The 18,639-nt window shown below is 48.9% G+C and overlaps 2 protein-coding genes across 3 annotated transcripts; one reads left to right on the forward strand and one right to left on the reverse strand.

Moving 5' to 3' along the window:
* Positions 1–6,289: 6,289 nt before the first annotated feature.
* On the reverse strand, positions 6,290–12,427 carry HSPA1L (heat shock protein family A (Hsp70) member 1 like). Of its 2 annotated transcripts, none has more exons than XM_054253815.2 (2): positions 12,293–12,427; positions 6,290–8,448 (listed from the first exon to the last, which is right to left on the reverse strand). In XM_054253815.2, exon 2 carries the CDS (start codon positions 8,433–8,435, stop codon positions 6,510–6,512), a length of 1,926 nt encoding a protein of 641 aa, XP_054109790.1. In that variant the 5' UTR covers positions 8,436–8,448; positions 12,293–12,427; the 3' UTR covers positions 6,290–6,509. The 2 variants fall into 2 exon arrangements, with proteins under 2 accessions (XP_054109790.1, XP_008992430.2); XM_008994182.5 differs by lacking the exon at positions 12,293–12,427 and adding an exon at positions 11,714–11,849.
* On the forward strand, positions 12,384–14,807 carry LOC100406069 (heat shock 70 kDa protein 1A). Its single transcript, XM_035295282.3, has one exon. It carries the CDS (start codon positions 12,600–12,602, stop codon positions 14,523–14,525), a length of 1,926 nt encoding a protein of 641 aa, XP_035151173.1. The 5' UTR covers positions 12,384–12,599; the 3' UTR covers positions 14,526–14,807.
* Positions 14,808–18,639: the final 3,832 nt, after the last annotated feature.

The raw sequence follows: 18,639 nt of genomic DNA on the forward strand, positions 1-18,639 counted from the left end.
ATCCCTCCCCACCTCCCCCTCCCACTGGCCCTACCCTTTTCCCCCCAATAGACCCCAGTGTTTAGTACTCCCCTTTCTGTGTCCATGTGTTCTCATTTTTCATCACCCGCCTATGAGTGAGAATATGCGGTGTTTCATTTTCTGTTCTTGTGTCTGTTTGCTGAGGATGATGTTCTCCAGATTCAAACGACACAAACTCATAATTTCTGATTGCTGCATAATATTCCATGGTGTATATGTGCCACATTTTTCCAATCCAGTCTATTATCAATGGGCATTTGGGTTGATTCCAGGTCTTTGCTATTGTAAACAGTGCTGCAATGAACATTCATGTACATGTGTCCTTAGAGTAGAACGATTTATAGTCCTTTGGATATATACCCAGTAATGGGATTGCTGGGTCAAATGGAATTTCTATTTCTAGATCCTTGAGGAATCGCCACACTGTCTTCCACAATGGTTGAACTAATTTACACTCCCACCAACAGTGTAAAAGTGTTCCTTTTTCTCCACATCCTCTCCAGCATCTGTTGTCTCCAGATTTTTTAATGATCGCCATTCTAACTGGCGTGAGATGGTATCTCAATGTGGTTTTGATTTGCATCTCTCTGATGACCAGTGACGATGAGCATTTTTTCATATAAGTGTTTTGAATCTTAAATTAAGTTGAAAAAAAGAAAAAAGGGCCAGAGGCGGTGGCTCACGCCTGTAAGTAATCCCAGTACTTTTGAGAGGCCGAGGCGGGTGGATTATGAGGTCAGAAGTTCAAGAGCAGCCTGGCCAAAATGGTGAAAACCTGTCTCTACTAAACATACAAAAATTGGCTGGGCGTGGTGGCTCATGCCTGCAATCCCAACATTTTGGGAGGCTGAGACAGGTGGATCACTTGGGGTCAGGAGTTCAAGAGCAGCCTAGCCAACATGGCGAAAACCTGTCGTCATTAAAAATACATTTAAAAAATTAGCCAAGCGTGGTCACAGGTGCCCGTAATCCGGCTACTCAGGAGGCTGAGGCAGGAGAATCACTTGAACCCAGGAGGCAGAGGTTGCAGTGAGCCGAGATTGCACTACTGCACTCCAGCCTGGGCGACAGAGCAACAGGGCAAGATTCCCATCTCAGGAAAAAAAAAAAACAAAAAGGCCGGGCACAGTGGCTCATACCTGTAATCTCAACACTTTGGAAGGCCGAGGTAGATGCATCACCTGAGGTCAGGAGTTTGAGACCAGCCTGGCCAACATGGCAAACCCCCATCTCTACCAAAAATTAAAAATTAGCCACACCTGGTGGCGGATGCCTATAATTCCAGTTACTAGGGAAGCTGAGGCAGGATAATTGATTGAACCCGGGGAGGTGGAGGTTGCAGTGAGCTGAGATTGTGCCACTTCACTCCAGCCTGGATGAAAGAGTGAAACTCTGTCTCAAAAAAAAAAAAAAAAAAAAAAAGTTTTCGATCCAAGTAAAATAGAACTTGAATGTTAAAAAAAAAAAAAATTTAGCCAGGTGTGGTGATGGATGCCTGTAATTCCAGCTACTCCGGAGGCTAAGGCACGAGAATTGCTTGAACCCAGGAGGCAGAGGTTGCAGTGAGCTCAGACGGTGCCACTGCACACTACTCTGGACGACAAAGCAAGACAAAAACAAAAACAGTAAAACAAAAAAACAAAAACAGTAAAAAAGCCCAGTTGCAGTGGCTCACACCTGTAATCCCAGCACTTTTGTAGGCCCAGGCAGGTGGATCACCTGAGGTCAGCAGTTTGAGATGAGCCTGGCCAACATGGAGAAACCCTGTCTCTACTAAAAACCCAGAAATTAGCTGGGCATGGTGGTGGGTGCCTGTAATCCCAGCTACTCAAGAGGCTGAGGCAGGAGAATTGCTTGAACCTGGGAGGCAGAGGTTGCAGTGAGCCGAGATCATGCCATTGCACTCCAGCCCGGGCAACAAAACTTCCGCCATGTAGATGAGGCCTAGAAATCCCAGCATTTTGTGAGGCTAAGTCAGGAGGATCCTTTGAGCCCAGGAGTTACAGTGAGCTATGATCACCCCACTGACTGGGCGACAGAGCAAGACTCTCTAGAAAAAAAAAAAAAAAATGTTGAGGAGTCCCAGAGATCAGGAGGACCTGAAGCACAAATCTTGGTTTTATCAAAGGTTCCCAATAAATACATTTCTCCAAAGGAGCCAACCTCAATCTCCACATTTCTTTTCTTTTTTCTTTTTTTGAGATGGAGTTTCTCTCTTATTGCCCAGGCTGGAGTGCAATGGCACGATTTTGGTTCACCGCAACCTCCACCTCCTGGGTTCAAGTCATTCTCCTGCCTCAGCATCCCGAGTAGATAGGATTACAGGCATGTGCCACTATGCCTGGCTAATTTTGTATTTTTAGTAGAGACAGGGTTTTCCATGTTGGTCAGGCTGGTCTTGAACTCCCGACCTTAAGTGATCCACCCTACTCAGCCTCCCAAAGTGCTGGGATTAGCCAGGTGTGAGCCACCCTGCCCGGCTATTCTCCACATTTCTTACACACTTTTGCCAAGACTGTCCTGTAAAGGACAGAGTAAAACTAAACAGACTGTGGATCACAAATAATCCATTCTAATATCTCACTGCCAAATGCTTCAAACACAGACAGAAATACGCAGTTACATATTATTCTAACTCATGTCCTCCAAGATTTTATAAATATGTATTAAGACACAGGTAACTTTTTTTTTTTTTGAGACGGAGTCTCGCTCTGTCTGCCAGGCTGTAGTGCAGTGCCACAATCTTGGCTCACTATACCTCTGCCTCCAGGGTTCAAGCAATTTTCCTGCCTCAGCCTCCAGAGCAGCTAGGACCACAGGCATGTGCCGCCTGTAATCCCAGTATTTTGGGAGGCTGAGGCAGGTGGATCATCTGAGGTCAGGAGTTTGAGACCAGCCTGGCCTACATGGCGAAAGCCTGTCTCTATTAAAAACCCATAAACTAGCTGGGCATGGTGGCGGGCGCCTGTAATCCCAGCTACTCAGGAGGTTGAGGCAGGAGAATCACTTAAACCCAGGAGGCAGAGATTGCACCTTTGCACTCCAGCCTAGGCAGCAAAAGTGAAACTCCGTCTTAAGAAAAAAAGAAGAAATATTTTCTGCATGTAATGGATGTAATAATGAACTCTGTGAGTGTTCAGATGCTGAATCTCCTGGACCTTACCTATCAATGACAGCAGGACATCAAGCAGGGTTTGTCCCTCTGTGGGTAACACCTCCCATGGGCACCGAGGAAGGAGAACTGTCCATACCCCAGGCACAATTAGTGCCTGAAGAATATCTTAGTTTATAGTGTTATTACTCAGCCATTTTCTTTATATATTCCTTCATATATAATCATATATTAGTTTATAGAATTAGTGCCTGAAGTATAACTTACTGTTTACATATATCTAGCTTATATAATCATACTTAATACTTATATCTAGCATAATTAGTTCGATATAATCTTTCTATATAATCTTATAGATATTGTAGTCGGAGCTGTACTGACACATTTAGTGCTGATGTATAGAATCCTTCTATATAACCATAGAGTAGTTTGTAGTAGGAGGAATGCCTAGAGCAGTCACAGAATAGAAGCAGTACATGGGAAAACAGCCAGACCAGGACAAGACCCAAAGACCCAGGCAGTGGCATCCCTGCCTGAAAGGGCATATGCTGTATGGCAGGCTTGGAACAAGCACCTCTCATCCTGATAAAGGAGTTGTAGAACCTTGCATCCAGTTCCTGTGGAAAGTAGGCCTCAGGCCTGAGATCCTGAAAATAACAGAGGAAGAAGAACCCCTCTGGTGTGACAAGTCACAGCTGCTGTACACCCTGTTAGTCTTTTCTCCCTTTTGTGCTAGCTCAAATCATACTCCCATAAATATCTTAAGAGAAGAGCACAAGTCTGTCAGCTTCCACTGCATTGGCTTACAGTATCCTTCTATTAGAAATCTTTTGAAGTCTCCAGCCCCTGTAGGGTTGTAGGGACCCACAGGGTTGTGGGGTGGCCCTTATGATGTGCTGAGGTGCAGGATCCGAGAAGTTAAAGAGATAGGATGCTGAAGAACTGGTGAAGAGCATCTGGATACGGGGGAGCCATGCAACCTGTGAGCGGAGATCGAGAGCCCACATGACCAGGAGCATCTGTATTTAATAGGTACAAGTAGGGGTCATGGTTGTGAGGTCATCATCTATAGGCTTAGTAATAGGGCATACATAATCATGTGAGTCACAAGCGAGGGGGCCACCCCATTATGTCACCTGGGCAGAGAGGTGGGCTGTGCATAGTAGGGAGCCATGCTGTGCACAGTAGTAGAGTGTAGTGTACAGAAAAACGGTCCACCCCCATTAGGTCATCGAGGCAAGGGAGTGGGCTGTGTGCAACAGGTGTCCTGTGCAACGCTTCTTATCTAGGGGCTGGAGACTTCAAAGGATTTCTAATAGAAGGATACTGTAAGCTTAATGCAGTGGGAGCTGACAGACTTGTGCTCTTAAGATATTTAAGATTTGAGCTTGTATAGAAGTGAGAAAAGACTGACAGGGTGTACAGCTGCTGTGACTGGTCTTACCAGAGGGGTTCTTCTCCCTCAGTTATTTCCAGGATCTCAGGCCTGAGGCCTACTTTCCACAGGAACTGGATGCAAAGTTCTACAACTCCTTTATCAGGATGAGAGGTACTTGTTCCAAGCCTGCCATACAGCATATGCCCTTTCAGGCAGGGATGCCACCGCCTGGGTCTTTGGGTCTTGTCCTGGTCTGGCTGTTTTCCCATGTACTGCTTCTGTTCTGTGACTGCTCTAGGCATTCCTCCTACTACATAATACTATATGGTTATATGGAAGGATTCTATAAATCAGCACGAAATGTGTCAGTACAGCTCCAACTACAATACTTATGATTATATAGAAAGATTATATCGAACTAAGTATGCTAGATATAAGTATTAAGTATGATTATATAAGCTAGAATATGTAAGCAGTAAGTTAAACTTCAGACACTAATTCTATAAACTAATATATGATTATATATAAAGGATTATATAAAGGAAATAGCTGAGTAATAACACTATGTACTAAGATATTCTTCAGGCACTAATTGTGCCTGGGGTCTGGACAGTTCTCCTTCCTCGGTGCCCATGGGGAGTGTTACCCACAAGTCCCCAGATAAGAAGTGTTGTGCATGACACCTGTTGCATATAGCTTACCTCCTTGCTTCGGTGACCTAATGGGGGTGAACCCCTTTTCTGTGCATGACACTCTACTACTGCGCATGGCATGGCCCTGTACTGCCCGCAGCCCACCTCTCTGCCCAAGTGACATAATGGGGTGGCCCCCTCGCTTGTGACCTATGTGATTATGTATGCCCTATTACTAAGCCTATAGATGATGACCTCGCTTACGATCCTGCCGCCTACTTGTACCTAATACAGATGCTCCTGGGCATTTGGGGCTATCGCAGATCTCTGCTCACAGGGGGCGTGGCCCCCCAAGTCTAGATGCTCTTCACTGGTTCTTCAGTGTCCTGTCTCTTTACTTCTCGGATCCTGCACCTCAGCACAGCCTAAGGGACACCCCACGACCCTGTGGGGCCCTACAACCCTACATCCCTCCACCCCTAGTTGAGTTCTAAACACCGAAACCAGCCTATAAGTGATTACAAGCAGTTATAGTTTGCAACCTCTTCCATCTGGGCTAAAGGTGTCTGAGGATCAAAAATTATGAGGCTGATTGAAACAATGAGCTCATGAAAATTCAAATTCTTTACCCTTACCAATTTTTTTTTGAGACGGAGTTTCACTCTTGTTACCCAGGCTGGAGTGCAATGGCACGATCTCGGCTCACCGCAACCTCCTCCCCCAGGGTTCAGGCAATTCTCCTGCCTCGGCCTCCCAAGCAGCTGGGATTACACGCACAGGCCACTATGCCCAGCTAATTTTTTGTATTTTTGGTAGAGACGGGGTTTCACCATGTTGACCAGGATGTTCTCGATCTCTTGACCTTGTGATCCATCCGCCTCGGCCTCCCAAAGTGCTGGGATTACAGGCTTGAGCCACCATGCCCGGCTTACCCTTACTAATTTAATCATTCACAGTGGGCTCACAATCAGAGAACACATGCTCTATCCATGAATTCTCCCTTTCAAGGTACATTCACAGCCTAAAGATAGCAGAAGTGATTTCCTTTAGGAAGAAAGGAAATTGACAGTGATTGACAAATAAACATCCACAAAGGAAGAAGAATGTTAGGGTGGCTGGAAATAACAGACATTTAAATGCAGCACATGGTTTAAAGAGGGGCCTAGTTTTACTGAGTCTATTCCAGAGTCAGAAACAGGATGTTAGGGAGTGTGATAGGTGGTGCATGAGACTCCTCCTGAAGAATTCCTAAGGGATGGTAACTTAGGTTCAAGTCCAGTCAAGTCAAGAATAATAACAATGTTTGAAGATAAGGGGAATGTAATACACATAGAGGCATCTTAGGATGTTCCAGTTCCAGAAAGGATTAATCTACTTCTTCAATTGTGGGGCCTGTGGTAGGCCCTCCAGGCACATATCCAGTTCCACAGGTAGGCCCAGTGCATCCTCCTTGGTAGAGTTTTGTGATGATGGGGTTACACATCTGCTCCAATTCCTTTCTCTTATGATCAAACTCATCTTTCTCTGCCAGTTGATTGGCCTCCAGCCATGAAAGGACCTCGTTGCATTTATCCAGTATTTTCTTTTTATCAGACTCACTAATCTTGCCCTTCAAACCTTCATCACTCACAGCACTCTTCATGTTAAAAGCATAGGATTCTAAGGCATTCTTTGCAGCAATTTTCTCCCTCTGGACCTCATCTTCAGCTTTGTATTTCTCAGCATCCAGAACCATGCGCTCAATCTCCTCCTTGCTCAGGCGGCCCTTGTCATTGGTGATGGTGATCTTGTTGGCCTTGCCTGTGCTCTTGTCCATGGCTGTGACATTAAGAATACCATTGGCATCAATGTCAAAGGTCACCTCGATCTGAGGAACTCCCCTGGGTGCTGGAGGGATTCCAGTCAGGTCAAAGCGCCCCAGCAGGTTGTTGTCCTTCGTCATAGCCCTCTCGCCCTCATACACCTGGATCAGCACCCCGGGCTGGTTGTCGGAGTAGGTGGTGAAGATCTGGGTCTGTTTGGTGGGGATGGTGGAGTTGCGCTTGATCAGGACAGTCATCACGCCCCCTGCCGTCTCCAGCCCCAGCGACAGTGGAGACACATCAAGCAGCAGCAGGTCCTGTACCTTCTCAGACTTGTCCCCCATCAGGATGGCTGCCTGCACAGCAGCCCCATATGCTACTGCTTCATCAGGGTTGATGCTCTTATTGAGATCACGTCCATTAAAGTGGTCCTGAAGCAGCCGCTGCACCTTGGGGATGCGGGTGGACCCCCCTACTAAAACAATGTCATGGATTTTAGCCTTATCCATCTTGGCATCCCGAAGAGCTTTTTCTACAGGCTCCAGGGTGCCCCTAAACAGGTCTGCACACAACTCTTCAAATCGAGCTCTGGTGATGGATGTGTAGAAGTCAATGCCTTCATAAAATGAATCTATTTCTAGGTTGGCCTGGGTGCTGGATGACAGAGTCCTCTTGGCCCTCTCACAGGCGGTGCGCAGCCGCCTTACAGCTCGCTTATTCTGGCCGATGTCCTTCTTGTGCTTCCTCTTGAACTCTTCTACGAAGTGGCTCACAAGCCTGTTGTCAAAGTCCTCCCCACCCAGGTGGGTGTCCCCAGCAGTGGCCTTTACCTCAAAAATCCCATCATCTATGGTCAGAATTGACACATCAAATGTGCCTCCACCCAGATCAAAGATCAAGACATGTCGTTCTCCTTGACCTCCTTTATCTAAACCATAGGCAATGGCAGCAGCTGTGGGCTCATTGATGATTCTTAGCACATTGAGTCCAGCAATCACACCTGCATCCTTAGTGGCCTGACGTTGAGAGTCATTGAAATAGGCTGGCACAGTAATCACTGCATTGGTGATAGGGTGGCCCAAAAAAGCCTCAGCAGTCTCCTTCATCTTAGTTAGCACCATCGAAGAGATTTCCTCAGGGTAGAAAGCTTTATTCTCCCCTTTGTAGGACACAAGCACTTTGGGCTTGCCTCCTTCATTGATCACTTGAAAAGGCCAAAGTTTCATATCTGATTGCACAACAGGATCATTAAATTTCCTACCGATCAGACGTTTGGCATCAAAGACAGTGTTCTGGGGATTCATGGCCACCTGGTTCTTGGCTGCATCCCCGATGAGCCGCTCGGTGTCTGTGAAGGCCACGTAGCTGGGAGTGGTGCGGTTGCCCTGGTCATTGGCGATGATCTCCACCTTGCCATGCTGGAACACCCCCACACAGGAGTAGGTGGTGCCCAGGTCGATGCCTATGGCGATTCCCTTGGCAGTAGCCATGGTTCTCTGAGGCCTATGGAGAAAGAATGAGATACGGTTTTAGCAGATTGCTTTTCAATGTTACTTAGTTTTTTGAGACAGGGCCTTTCTCTGTCGCCCACGTTGGAGTGCAGAGATGCAGTCATGGCTCACTGCAGCCTTGAACTCCTGGGCTTCAGAGATCTTCCTGCCTCAGCCTCCAGAGTAGCTGAAGACATCATGCCTGGATAATTTTCTTTCTTTTTTTTCTTTGAAATGGAGTCTTGCTCTCTTGCCCAGGCTGGAGTGCAGTGGAGAGATCTAGGCTTACTGCAACCTCGACCTCCCGAGTTCAAGTGATTCTCCTGTCAGCCTCTCGAGTAATTGGGATTACAGGGGCACCACCATACCCAGCTAATTTTTGTGTTTTTAGTAAAGATGGGGTTTCGGTTTCATTATGTTGGCCAGGCTGGTCTTGAACTCCTGCCCTCAGGTAATCTGCCTACCTTGGCCTTCCAAAGTACTAGGGTTACAAGAGTGAGCCACTGTGACCTGCCATTCTGCCTGGCTAATTTTTAAATTTTGTGTACAGATGGGGTCTCACTATGTTGCTCAAGCTAGTCTCAAACTCCTAGGCTGAAATGATCCTCCTGCCCCAGCCTCCCCAAGTACTGGGATTATAGGAGTGAACATCTTACCTGGCCTATTTTTTATTATGGTAAAATATATGCAAAATATACCTTTTTTTTTTTTTTTTGAGACAGAGTCTTACACTGTCACACAGGCTGGAGTGCAATGGCGAAATCTTTGCTCACTGCAACTTCTGCCTCCTGAGTTTAAGCAGTTCTCGCCAGGTGCGGTGGCTCAAGCCTGTAATCCCAGCACTTTGGGAGGCCGAGGCGGGTGGATCATGAGGATAACAGATCGAGACCATCCTGGTCAACATGGTGCAATCCCGTCTCTACTAAAAATACAATAAATTAGCTGGGCATGGGGGCGTATGCCTGTAATCCCAGCTACTCAGGAGGCTGAGGCAGGAGAATTGCCTGAACCCAGGAGGCAGAGGTTGCGGTGAGCCGAGATGGTGCCACTGCACTCCAGCCTGGGTAACAAGAGCAAAATTCCGTTTCAAAAAAAAAAAAAAAGCAATTCTCCTGCCTCAGCCCCCGCCAAGTAACTGGCATTACAGGCACCTGCCACCACACCTGGCTAATTTTTTGTATTTTTAGTAGAGATGGGGTTTCACTATGTTGGCCAGGCTGGAAAATATACCATCTTAACCATTTTTAAGTGTATAGTTTGGTAGTGAGTTCAATCACAGTGGTGATTCTGTTCATCTTGTAAAACTGAAGAGGTATACTCATTAAGCAACTCCCATTTTCCCCTCCCCACAGCCCTCGGTAACTACCATTCTTTTCTCTCATTTTTTTAGAGACAGGGTCTTATTTTGTCATGCAGGCTGCACTGCAGTGGCATGATCATGGCTTACTGCAGTCTTGATCTCCCAGGCTCAAGTGATCCTTTCGTCTAAGCCTCCCAAGTAGCTGGGACCCCAGACGAATGCCACCACACCCAGGTAATTTTTTATTTTTTGTAGAGACAGGGTCTCTCTTTGTTGCCCAGGCTAGTTTCCAACTCCTGGGATCAAGGAAACCTCCTCCTGCTTCCAGTTCACCAAGTGTTAGGATTATAGACTGGAGCCAAGGCACCTGACCTTTTTTTTCTATCACTATGAATGTGACTACTCTTGTAACTTCATATAAGTAGAATTATACAGTATTTGTCCTTTTGTCACTTTGCTTACTTAGCTTATGTATACAAGTTTCACCCATATTGTAAAATGTCAGAATTTCCCTCCTAAGGCTGAGGAATATTTTTATGCCACATTTTCTTTTTTGAGATGGATTTTCACTCTTGTAACACAGACTCAAGTGCAATGGCATGGTCTCGACTCACTGCAAACTCTGCCTCCCAGATTCAAGCGATTCTCCTGCCTCAGCCTCCTGAGTAGCAGGGATTACAGGCGCCTACGACCACGTCCGGCTAATTTTTTGTATTTTTAGTAAAGATGGGGTTTCACTGTGTTGACCAGGCTGGTCTCCGACTCTTGACCTCAAGTGATCCACCTACCTTGGCCTCCCAAAGTGCTGGGAATACAGGCATGGCTGGAGCCACCACGCCCAGACGCCCAGCCATTTTTTTTTTTTTTTTTTGAGACGGGAGTCTTGCTCTGTCACCCAGGTTGGAGTGCAGTGGCGTGATCTCAGCTCACTGCAACCTCCACCTCCTGGGTTCGAGCAATTCTCCTCACTCAGCCTCCTGAGTAGCTGGGACTTACAGGCGTGCGCTGCCACACCCAGAAAATTTTTGGTTTAAGCCTGAGGTTTGGGGGCCTTGGCTGACACGGAAAGGAGGAGTGCTTGCATTTTAGTACAGACTGGTCTGGAACTCCTGACAAGTGATCCGCCCACCTCAGCCTCCCAAAGTTCTGAGATTACAGACGTGAGCCACCACGCCCGGCCTGTATACTACATTTTGCTTATCCATCTCTCTATGGACACAGGTTACTGAATAATGTTGCTATGAACAAACCTATACAAATACATGGAGACGCTACCGTCATGGTATGGTGCTTTTTGGACATGGTAGACAGAAGCATTCTCAGCTCCTCAAAGGAGGTGGGAAGCAAGTAGCTGTATATTGTTTTCAATTTCCCAGGGGACCTGATTCTACTGTCCTGTTCCTATGTCTGTGATATATTTTATTGTGGGATTCTATCTGTTTATGATCCAAGAGTTGTGTACATTCTGGTCTCTTCAAGAGACATCAGCCTCTACACTCGAGTTTTGCTGCCTTCCAGAAATACTATCCTCTATTAGGAGTTCACCGGCAGTAAATTCAGGCCAGGCTGAAAATGGCTGCTAGAAACCCAATCAAGCCCTCGAATTTTCTCAAAAAAGATGGGACTCCAGACAGTATCTCCTCCTAAATAAAGCCCCTGTAGTCTAGAGACAACCCATTAATAAAGGGTTTAGGGTCTACCCCTCTCCAACACCCGCAGATTCCTAGGCTACACTCCCTTCCCCCGCCTCCCCGATACCCCGCCTCCCCATAACCCGCCTCCCTCATTCTGGCAGCTCTGACCAATCTCAACCATTTTAGCTTTCTCCAAGTGCTCCTCCAAGTGCTCCTCCTTCCCGTATCAGCCAACGCCCCCATACCGCAGGCTTAAACCAACTAGGGAACTTTCCAGTACTTTCCCAAACAAGGACCTACTGGGCCTTGCAGGTTCAGGATCAGTCATATCCCTACTGGCTCACCTAGTCTTGAGACGCCTTCGCTAGACTTTGGAAACGTCGAGATTATGAAGCCGGGCGAGTAGGTGGGGGCTCCCTCAATACCAAACTGAACAACCGGCGTCCCCCCACCCCCCTCCCCGCCCCTCACTGCAAATTTGAGCCGGCTCCAACTCAGTCATCTTATTCCAAACTGGCCCATGAGATCAGAGAGAGCGTCTCCATTGTAACGTAGCCATCTCCATTGTAACGTGACCGGGTGTCGTCAACACAAACGCCCCCACCCTCCCCTGGACGCACGTCACCCGCTCCCCTCACCAACCCCCGGCCCACAACGGCGCAGGCCCGCAAGCCCCACTAAATTATAAGCCCAGGGTCAACCCTTCTTGTCAATTAGGCTCTGAAGGGCAGGCGGCCCGCATCGCTATGGAGACCAACGCCCTTCCCACCGCCACTCCCCCTTTCTCTCAGGGCCCCTGTCCCCTTCAGTGAATCCCAGAAGAATCTGGAGAGTTCTGAGCAGGGGGCGGAACCCTGGCCTCTGATTGGCCCAAGGAAGGCTGGGGGCAGGACGGGAGGCGAAACCCCTGGAATATTCCCGACCTGGCAGCCTCATCAGCTCGGTGATTGGCTCAGAAGGGAAAAGGCGGGCCTCCGCGACGATTTATAAAAGCCGAGGGGAGCGCGGTAGGGAAAACCGCCAGCCTCAGAAGCGGGTTTTGCAGCTCTTTGTCGTCTCCTGTAGCCACTTCGCGGTCCCAAGGCTTTCCAGAGCGAACCTGTGCGGTTCCAGGCAGCGGCGCATAGACTTTCCGGCGTCCGGAAGGAGCGAGCTCTAAGTCGCGGATCCCGTCCGCCGTTTCCAGGCCCGAATCTCAGAGGAGCGCGGCAGACAGAGCGGGGCACCGGCATGGCCAAAGCCGCGGCGATTGGCATTGACCTGGGCACCACCTACTCCTGCGTGGGGGTGTTCCAGCACGGCAAGGTGGAGATCATCGCCAACGACCAGGGCAACCGCACCACCCCCAGTTACGTGGCCTTCACGGACACCGAGCGGCTCATCGGGGATGCGGCCAAGAACCAGGTGGCGCTGAACCCGCAGAACACCGTGTTTGACGCGAAGCGGCTGATCGGCCGCAAGTTCGGCGACCCGGTGGTGCAGTCGGACATGAAGCACTGGCCGTTCCAGGTGATCAACGACGGAGACAAGCCCAAGGTGCAGGTGAGCTACAAGGGGGAGACCAAGGCGTTCTACCCCGAGGAGATCTCGTCCATGGTGCTGACCAAAATGAAGGAGATCGCCGAGGCGTACCTGGGCTATCCGGTGACCAACGCGGTGATCACCGTGCCGGCCTACTTCAACGACTCGCAGCGCCAGGCCACCAAGGATGCGGGGGTGATCGCGGGGCTCAACGTTCTGCGGATCATCAACGAGCCCACGGCGGCCGCCATCGCCTACGGCCTGGACCGAACCGGCAAGGGGGAGCGCAACGTGCTCATCTTTGACCTGGGCGGGGGCACCTTCGACGTGTCCATCCTGACCATCGACGACGGCATCTTCGAGGTGAAGGCCACGGCCGGGGACACCCACTTGGGTGGGGAGGACTTTGACAACAGGCTGGTGAACCACTTCGTGGAGGAGTTCAAGAGGAAACACAAGAAGGACATCAGCCAGAACAAGCGAGCCGTGAGGCGGCTGCGCACTGCCTGCGAGAGGGCCAAGAGGACCCTGTCGTCCAGCACCCAGGCCAGCCTGGAGATCGACTCCCTGTTTGAGGGCATCGACTTCTACACGTCCATCACCAGGGCGAGGTTCGAGGAGCTGTGCTCGGACCTGTTCCGAAGCACCCTGGAGCCCGTGGAGAAGGCTCTGCGAGACGCCAAGCTGGACAAGGCCCAGATCCACGACCTGGTCCTGGTCGGGGGCTCTACCCGCATCCCCAAGGTGCAGAAGCTGCTGCAGGACTTCTTCAACGGGCGCGACCTGAACAAGAGCATCAACCCCGACGAGGCTGTGGCCTATGGGGCGGCGGTGCAGGCAGCCATCCTGATGGGGGACAAGTCCGAGAACGTGCAGGACCTGCTGCTGCTGGACGTGGCTCCCCTGTCGCTGGGGCTGGAGACGGCCGGGGGCGTGATGACTGCCCTGATCAAGCGCAACTCCACCATCCCCACGAAGCAGACGCAGATCTTCACCACCTACTCCGACAACCAGCCCGGGGTGCTGATCCAGGTGTATGAGGGCGAGAGGGCCATGACCAAGGACAACAACCTGTTGGGGCGCTTCGAGCTGAGCGGCATCCCTCCGGCCCCCAGAGGCGTGCCCCAGATCGAGGTGACCTTCGACATCGACGCCAACGGCATCCTGAACGTCACGGCCATGGACAAGAGCACGGGCAAGGCCAACAAGATCACCATCACCAACGACAAGGGCCGCCTGAGCAAGGAGGAGATCGAGCGCATGGTGCAGGAGGCGGAGAAGTACAAGGCGGAGGACGAGGTGCAGCGCGAGAGGGTTTCAGCCAAGAATGCCCTGGAGTCGTACGCCTTCAACATGAAGAGCGCCGTGGAGGATGAGGGGCTCAAGGGCAAGATCAGCGAGGCGGACAAGAAGAAGGTGCTGGACAAGTGTCAGGAGGTCATCTCGTGGCTGGACGCCAACACCCTGGCCGAGAAGGACGAGTTTGAGCACAAGAGGAAGGAGCTGGAGCAGGTGTGTAACCCCATCATCAGCGGACTGTACCAGGGTGCGGGTGGTCCCGGGCCTGGGGGCTTTGGGGCTCAAGGTCCCAAGGGAGGGTCTGGGTCAGGCCCCACCATTGAGGAGGTGGATTAGTAGCGTTCCCAAGATTGCTGTTTCTGTTTCCCGAGGCTCAAGTCTTTGCATTTCCTAAATTTCTGTTTGTCAGTTCTGTTTCCTGTGTTTGCAAGATTGCAACTTTATTGGTGAAGTACTGAATGTAACTTTTTTGGTGAAGTACTGAACTTGCTTTTTCCAATCTCTACATGTAGAGATGAATTCATACTGCCATCTTTTGACCATTTCTTCTTTGTAATACACTGAACTCAGGCCATTTTTTAAGTTGGTTATTTCAGAGTAAATAAATAATTCAAGTAATGCCTTGTGTTCCTTTTATTTTTGTCGCCAGTAGGGTCTGCATAGGTTGTCCTTCTCATAACATCTAAAACTGAATGATATTTTTTGTTTGCAGTAAAGGCAGAAATTGCAGAAGCATGTGATCCATTTGTGCTAGACAGATGGATCTTTCAGTAGAGCTTCTTGATTCTGGCTGGGAGCAGGAGTGGTGGGTGTCTCAAGCCTGTAATCCCAGCACTTGGGGAGACTGATGTGGGTGGATCACTTGAGGTCAGGAGACCAATCTGGCTAATATGGTGAAACCTCATCTCTAGTTAAAAAACAAACAAACAAAAAACCCCAAAAATTAACTGACCATGGTCCCAGCTACTAGGGAGGCTCAGGCAGGAGAATTACTTGAACCCAGGAAGCAGAGGTTGCTGTGAGCCAAGATAGCACCATTGGACTCTAGCCTAGGTGACACAGTGAGATTTCAACTCAAAAAAAAAAAAAAGAAACTTGTTGATTGTGAGTGGGTTTAGCCTGAGGGTGCAGAAAAAGTTAACACTTGGGAGGGTAGCCTCAATGTAGTGGTTGTGTGGGGGTAAACCTGTGTAAGATTGGTCTTTTGGTCTCAAAAGGAGTAGGGTGGGGTCGGGTGGGGTGAGGGATGTTTCTGCAAAAGTGGTCAAAAAGGATGCAGTTAGACGGGAGGCCAGTGTTCCTGCCTCCTGTAGGTACATCTGATATGCTCATGAACTTGATATTTAATCTAGATTCAACATGGAATGGAAGGAGAGTCTTAAATTTCAAAGTGAAAAAATAGGGGTACATGTACTGGCTTGCTGAGTTATGCACATGTGCCTTAGTTGTAATCTTTTAAAATGGAAGGGTTTGGCTTGATGCCTCTTTTATGACTGAAAAAATACTGAAATAGAAATGCCACATTCTTAGCAGTTATCACCTACAATTTTAAGTATACAGACTTCACTCACATGCACTTTCGCTTGGAGATACTTCATGCCCCAGCTACTAGCACCCAAGAAGTAATTCCCTCCTTGTTAGCAAACCAAACTCCCGGAATGAGCTCCTTTAAAAATAAATTGTATCTAAGGGCGATGAAATGTTTTGGAACCAGATGGAGTTGATGGTTGCATAACACTGTAAAGGTCAAGGCTGCAGTGAATCATGACTGCAACATTGTACACTCCAGCCTGAGCAACAGAGTGAGACCCTGTCTCTTAAAAAAAAAAGGCTGGGCACTGTGGCTCCTGCCTGTGATCCCAGCAGCACTTTGGGAGGCCGAGGTAGGGGCGGATCATGAGGTCAGGAGTTTGAGGCCAGCCTGACCAACGTGGTGAAACCCTGTCTCTACTAAAAATACAAAATTTAGCCTTTTGTGGTGGTGTGCGCCTGTAATCCCAGCTACTCAGGAGCCTGAGGCAGGAGAATCACTTGAACCCATGAGGTGTAGGTTGCAATGAGCCGAGATTGTGCCACTGCACTCCAGCCTGGGCAACAGAGTGAGACTCCGTCTCAAAAAATCAACTGTATCAAGGTTACATAAAAGCACTTCATGGGCTTATGTGTACCTCAAAGCCCATCAAACCATTCACTAAATACTTGTTAGGAAGAAAATCCAGTGTTACTACGGGAAAGGACACATACAGGTAGACCTTGCCTTGGAATTTGGGAAATGGAAAATAAATACGAGTAGTTAGGTTTCCAGGCCAGCCTATAGAGGAACACTTATCTCTTATGGTAGTTAAACTGTAGGACCGTGGACTCTATGGCCACAATGTAAATTAATCTTCATTGGAATATGCCTTCGCTATAGGACCTCCTCTCCCCTTCAGAGCTGCAGTAGCACTTGTGACTCTGATTTGCAGACCCTATAGTGACTCTAAACCAGGAGTCACTACTACTACTGTGTCATGGGGTGGGGAAAAGGGTAGTTGGAAAAGGGTGGCTATTGGGAAGGACCTACCAAGGCCTTTGTTGACACAGTAGAGAAATCATCAGACGTAACATTGAATGGACACAGTAAGAGAGTTCCTATGGCCCTGTCAGTCAACGTTATTAGTAGGTGTTTTAACAAGAAATACATGTGAATTGCTGCTTGCCTGCATACCCTAGCATTGAGTACTGCACCTTCAAATATTCACTTTGTTCAATCTGTAAGAGGCGAAAATATTTATTAAAGAATATTAAAAAATACACTTTGTAACCTCAAGAAAAGACATTGAGGGAGCTGTTGAATTAGCAAAGAGAATGCAGTCCCATCTGTGAACGAAGTGATGTTCTGAGTAGCAGAGGAACTTTGAAGGAGGAAAAGTGCAATAGGAAAAATAACCACAGGTATGGAAAAACAAATATAAATAAGGTATCCTCTCGATTCCAATCACCTCCTGCCTTCCTATGCCAGGCCTCAGAAGGCAGCAGGCCATGATAACAAATTTGATTTTATATGGCTTTTGGGCCCAGGATTTTCCTTTTATTAGTAACATATACACTTAATGTTATTCCTGGTCTTTAGAGTTCTTGTCATCCTCAAAAGATGAAAAAGATACCAAAACAACACAAAATTAACTACAGTATTTTTTATTTTTATTTTATTTTTTTAAAGACGGGGTTTCACCATGTTGGTCAGGCTGGTCTTGAACTTCCGACCTCAGGCGATCTGCCCGCCTTGGCCTCCAAAGTGCTTGGATTACAGGCGTGAGCCACTATGCCCGGCCTTAACTACAGTGTTTTATAGATGTATAGATGTGAGAGAAGTAGGCAGAAATAATATGGCTTTAGGCTAGAAGAGGAAATGAGGTTACTTCAGGGGGGAGCCAATACTGGCGATTTCTGAGGGAGCGATCCTTACGTGAACATAAAAAATGGTGACAGCCGCCATTCCTCCCTCTAACTAATCTAAATCAGTCCCCTTGGGAAATGCTCCTGCGGTATCTATCAGGTGCAGTTCAGCCAGAGGGAGCAAGCCCACCGGGCCCTCGTCCTTTCCTAGCATCACCATTTAAAGGGATGTTTGAAGAGTAGGGCAGCGAAGCATTCCAGACACGGAGTTAAACCCGCCCCACTCCACTGGCTCACGTCCAGATCCATCAAGAAGTGGAGGAGAGAAAGGAGCCGGGCACCGTGGCGCGGGCCTGGGGTCCCAGCTACCCGGGAGGCTGAGGCGGGAGGATCGCTTGAGCCTGGGAGATCGAGGCTGCAGTGAGCCGTGATTGCGCCACTGCACTCCAGCCTGGGAGACAGAGCGAGACCTTGTCTCAAAAAAAGTTAAAAAAAAAAAAAAAATTGGAAGGGAAGGCACTGGGGGAGGGATGGAGGAAGTTCACCGGTTGGGATTAAGGAGGAGCCCAGCAACCGAGAGTCACTCCCGAGAGTCTAATTTTCTTACGTTCCTGATGCCTCACGGGGCGGGGGACTAGAACCAGGAGGGGAGCTGACGGCAGGGAAAAGTTGCCCCACCGACTCCGTCCCCTCCTCTCCCTTCAGTGGCGCGATTAGGCGCTGCCCGGTGCGCGCTGGCTACGGGATGTGGGGACCTTCTCTACTCGCCTTTAGCCACACAATGCATCTGATTTAGTTGTACGAAAGTTAGAAAACTCATCAATATTTTCGTCTTTTAAGTTACCTAGCATGAGAGACACTCGAAAGGTCTTTCTTTTTTCTTCCTTTAATCCGTTTTTAGGAAAAAAAACCCGAAAACACAGGCGCCGGACGGGCAGCCCCGCAGCCTGCCCCGCCCTCGGGCCCCAGCAGTCGTGTCTATCCTTCCCGATTACCACCCCCGCCCCACCGCGCCGCGCCCCGCCCCGCCCCCCCCCCCCCCCCCCCCCCCCCCGCTTTTCCGCCCTTGGGT

Source organism: Callithrix jacchus, chromosome 4 (assembly GCF_049354715.1).
Source record: "Callithrix jacchus isolate 240 chromosome 4, calJac240_pri, whole genome shotgun sequence".
In the NCBI taxonomy this organism is placed as follows: domain Eukaryota; kingdom Metazoa; phylum Chordata; class Mammalia; order Primates; family Cebidae; genus Callithrix; species Callithrix jacchus.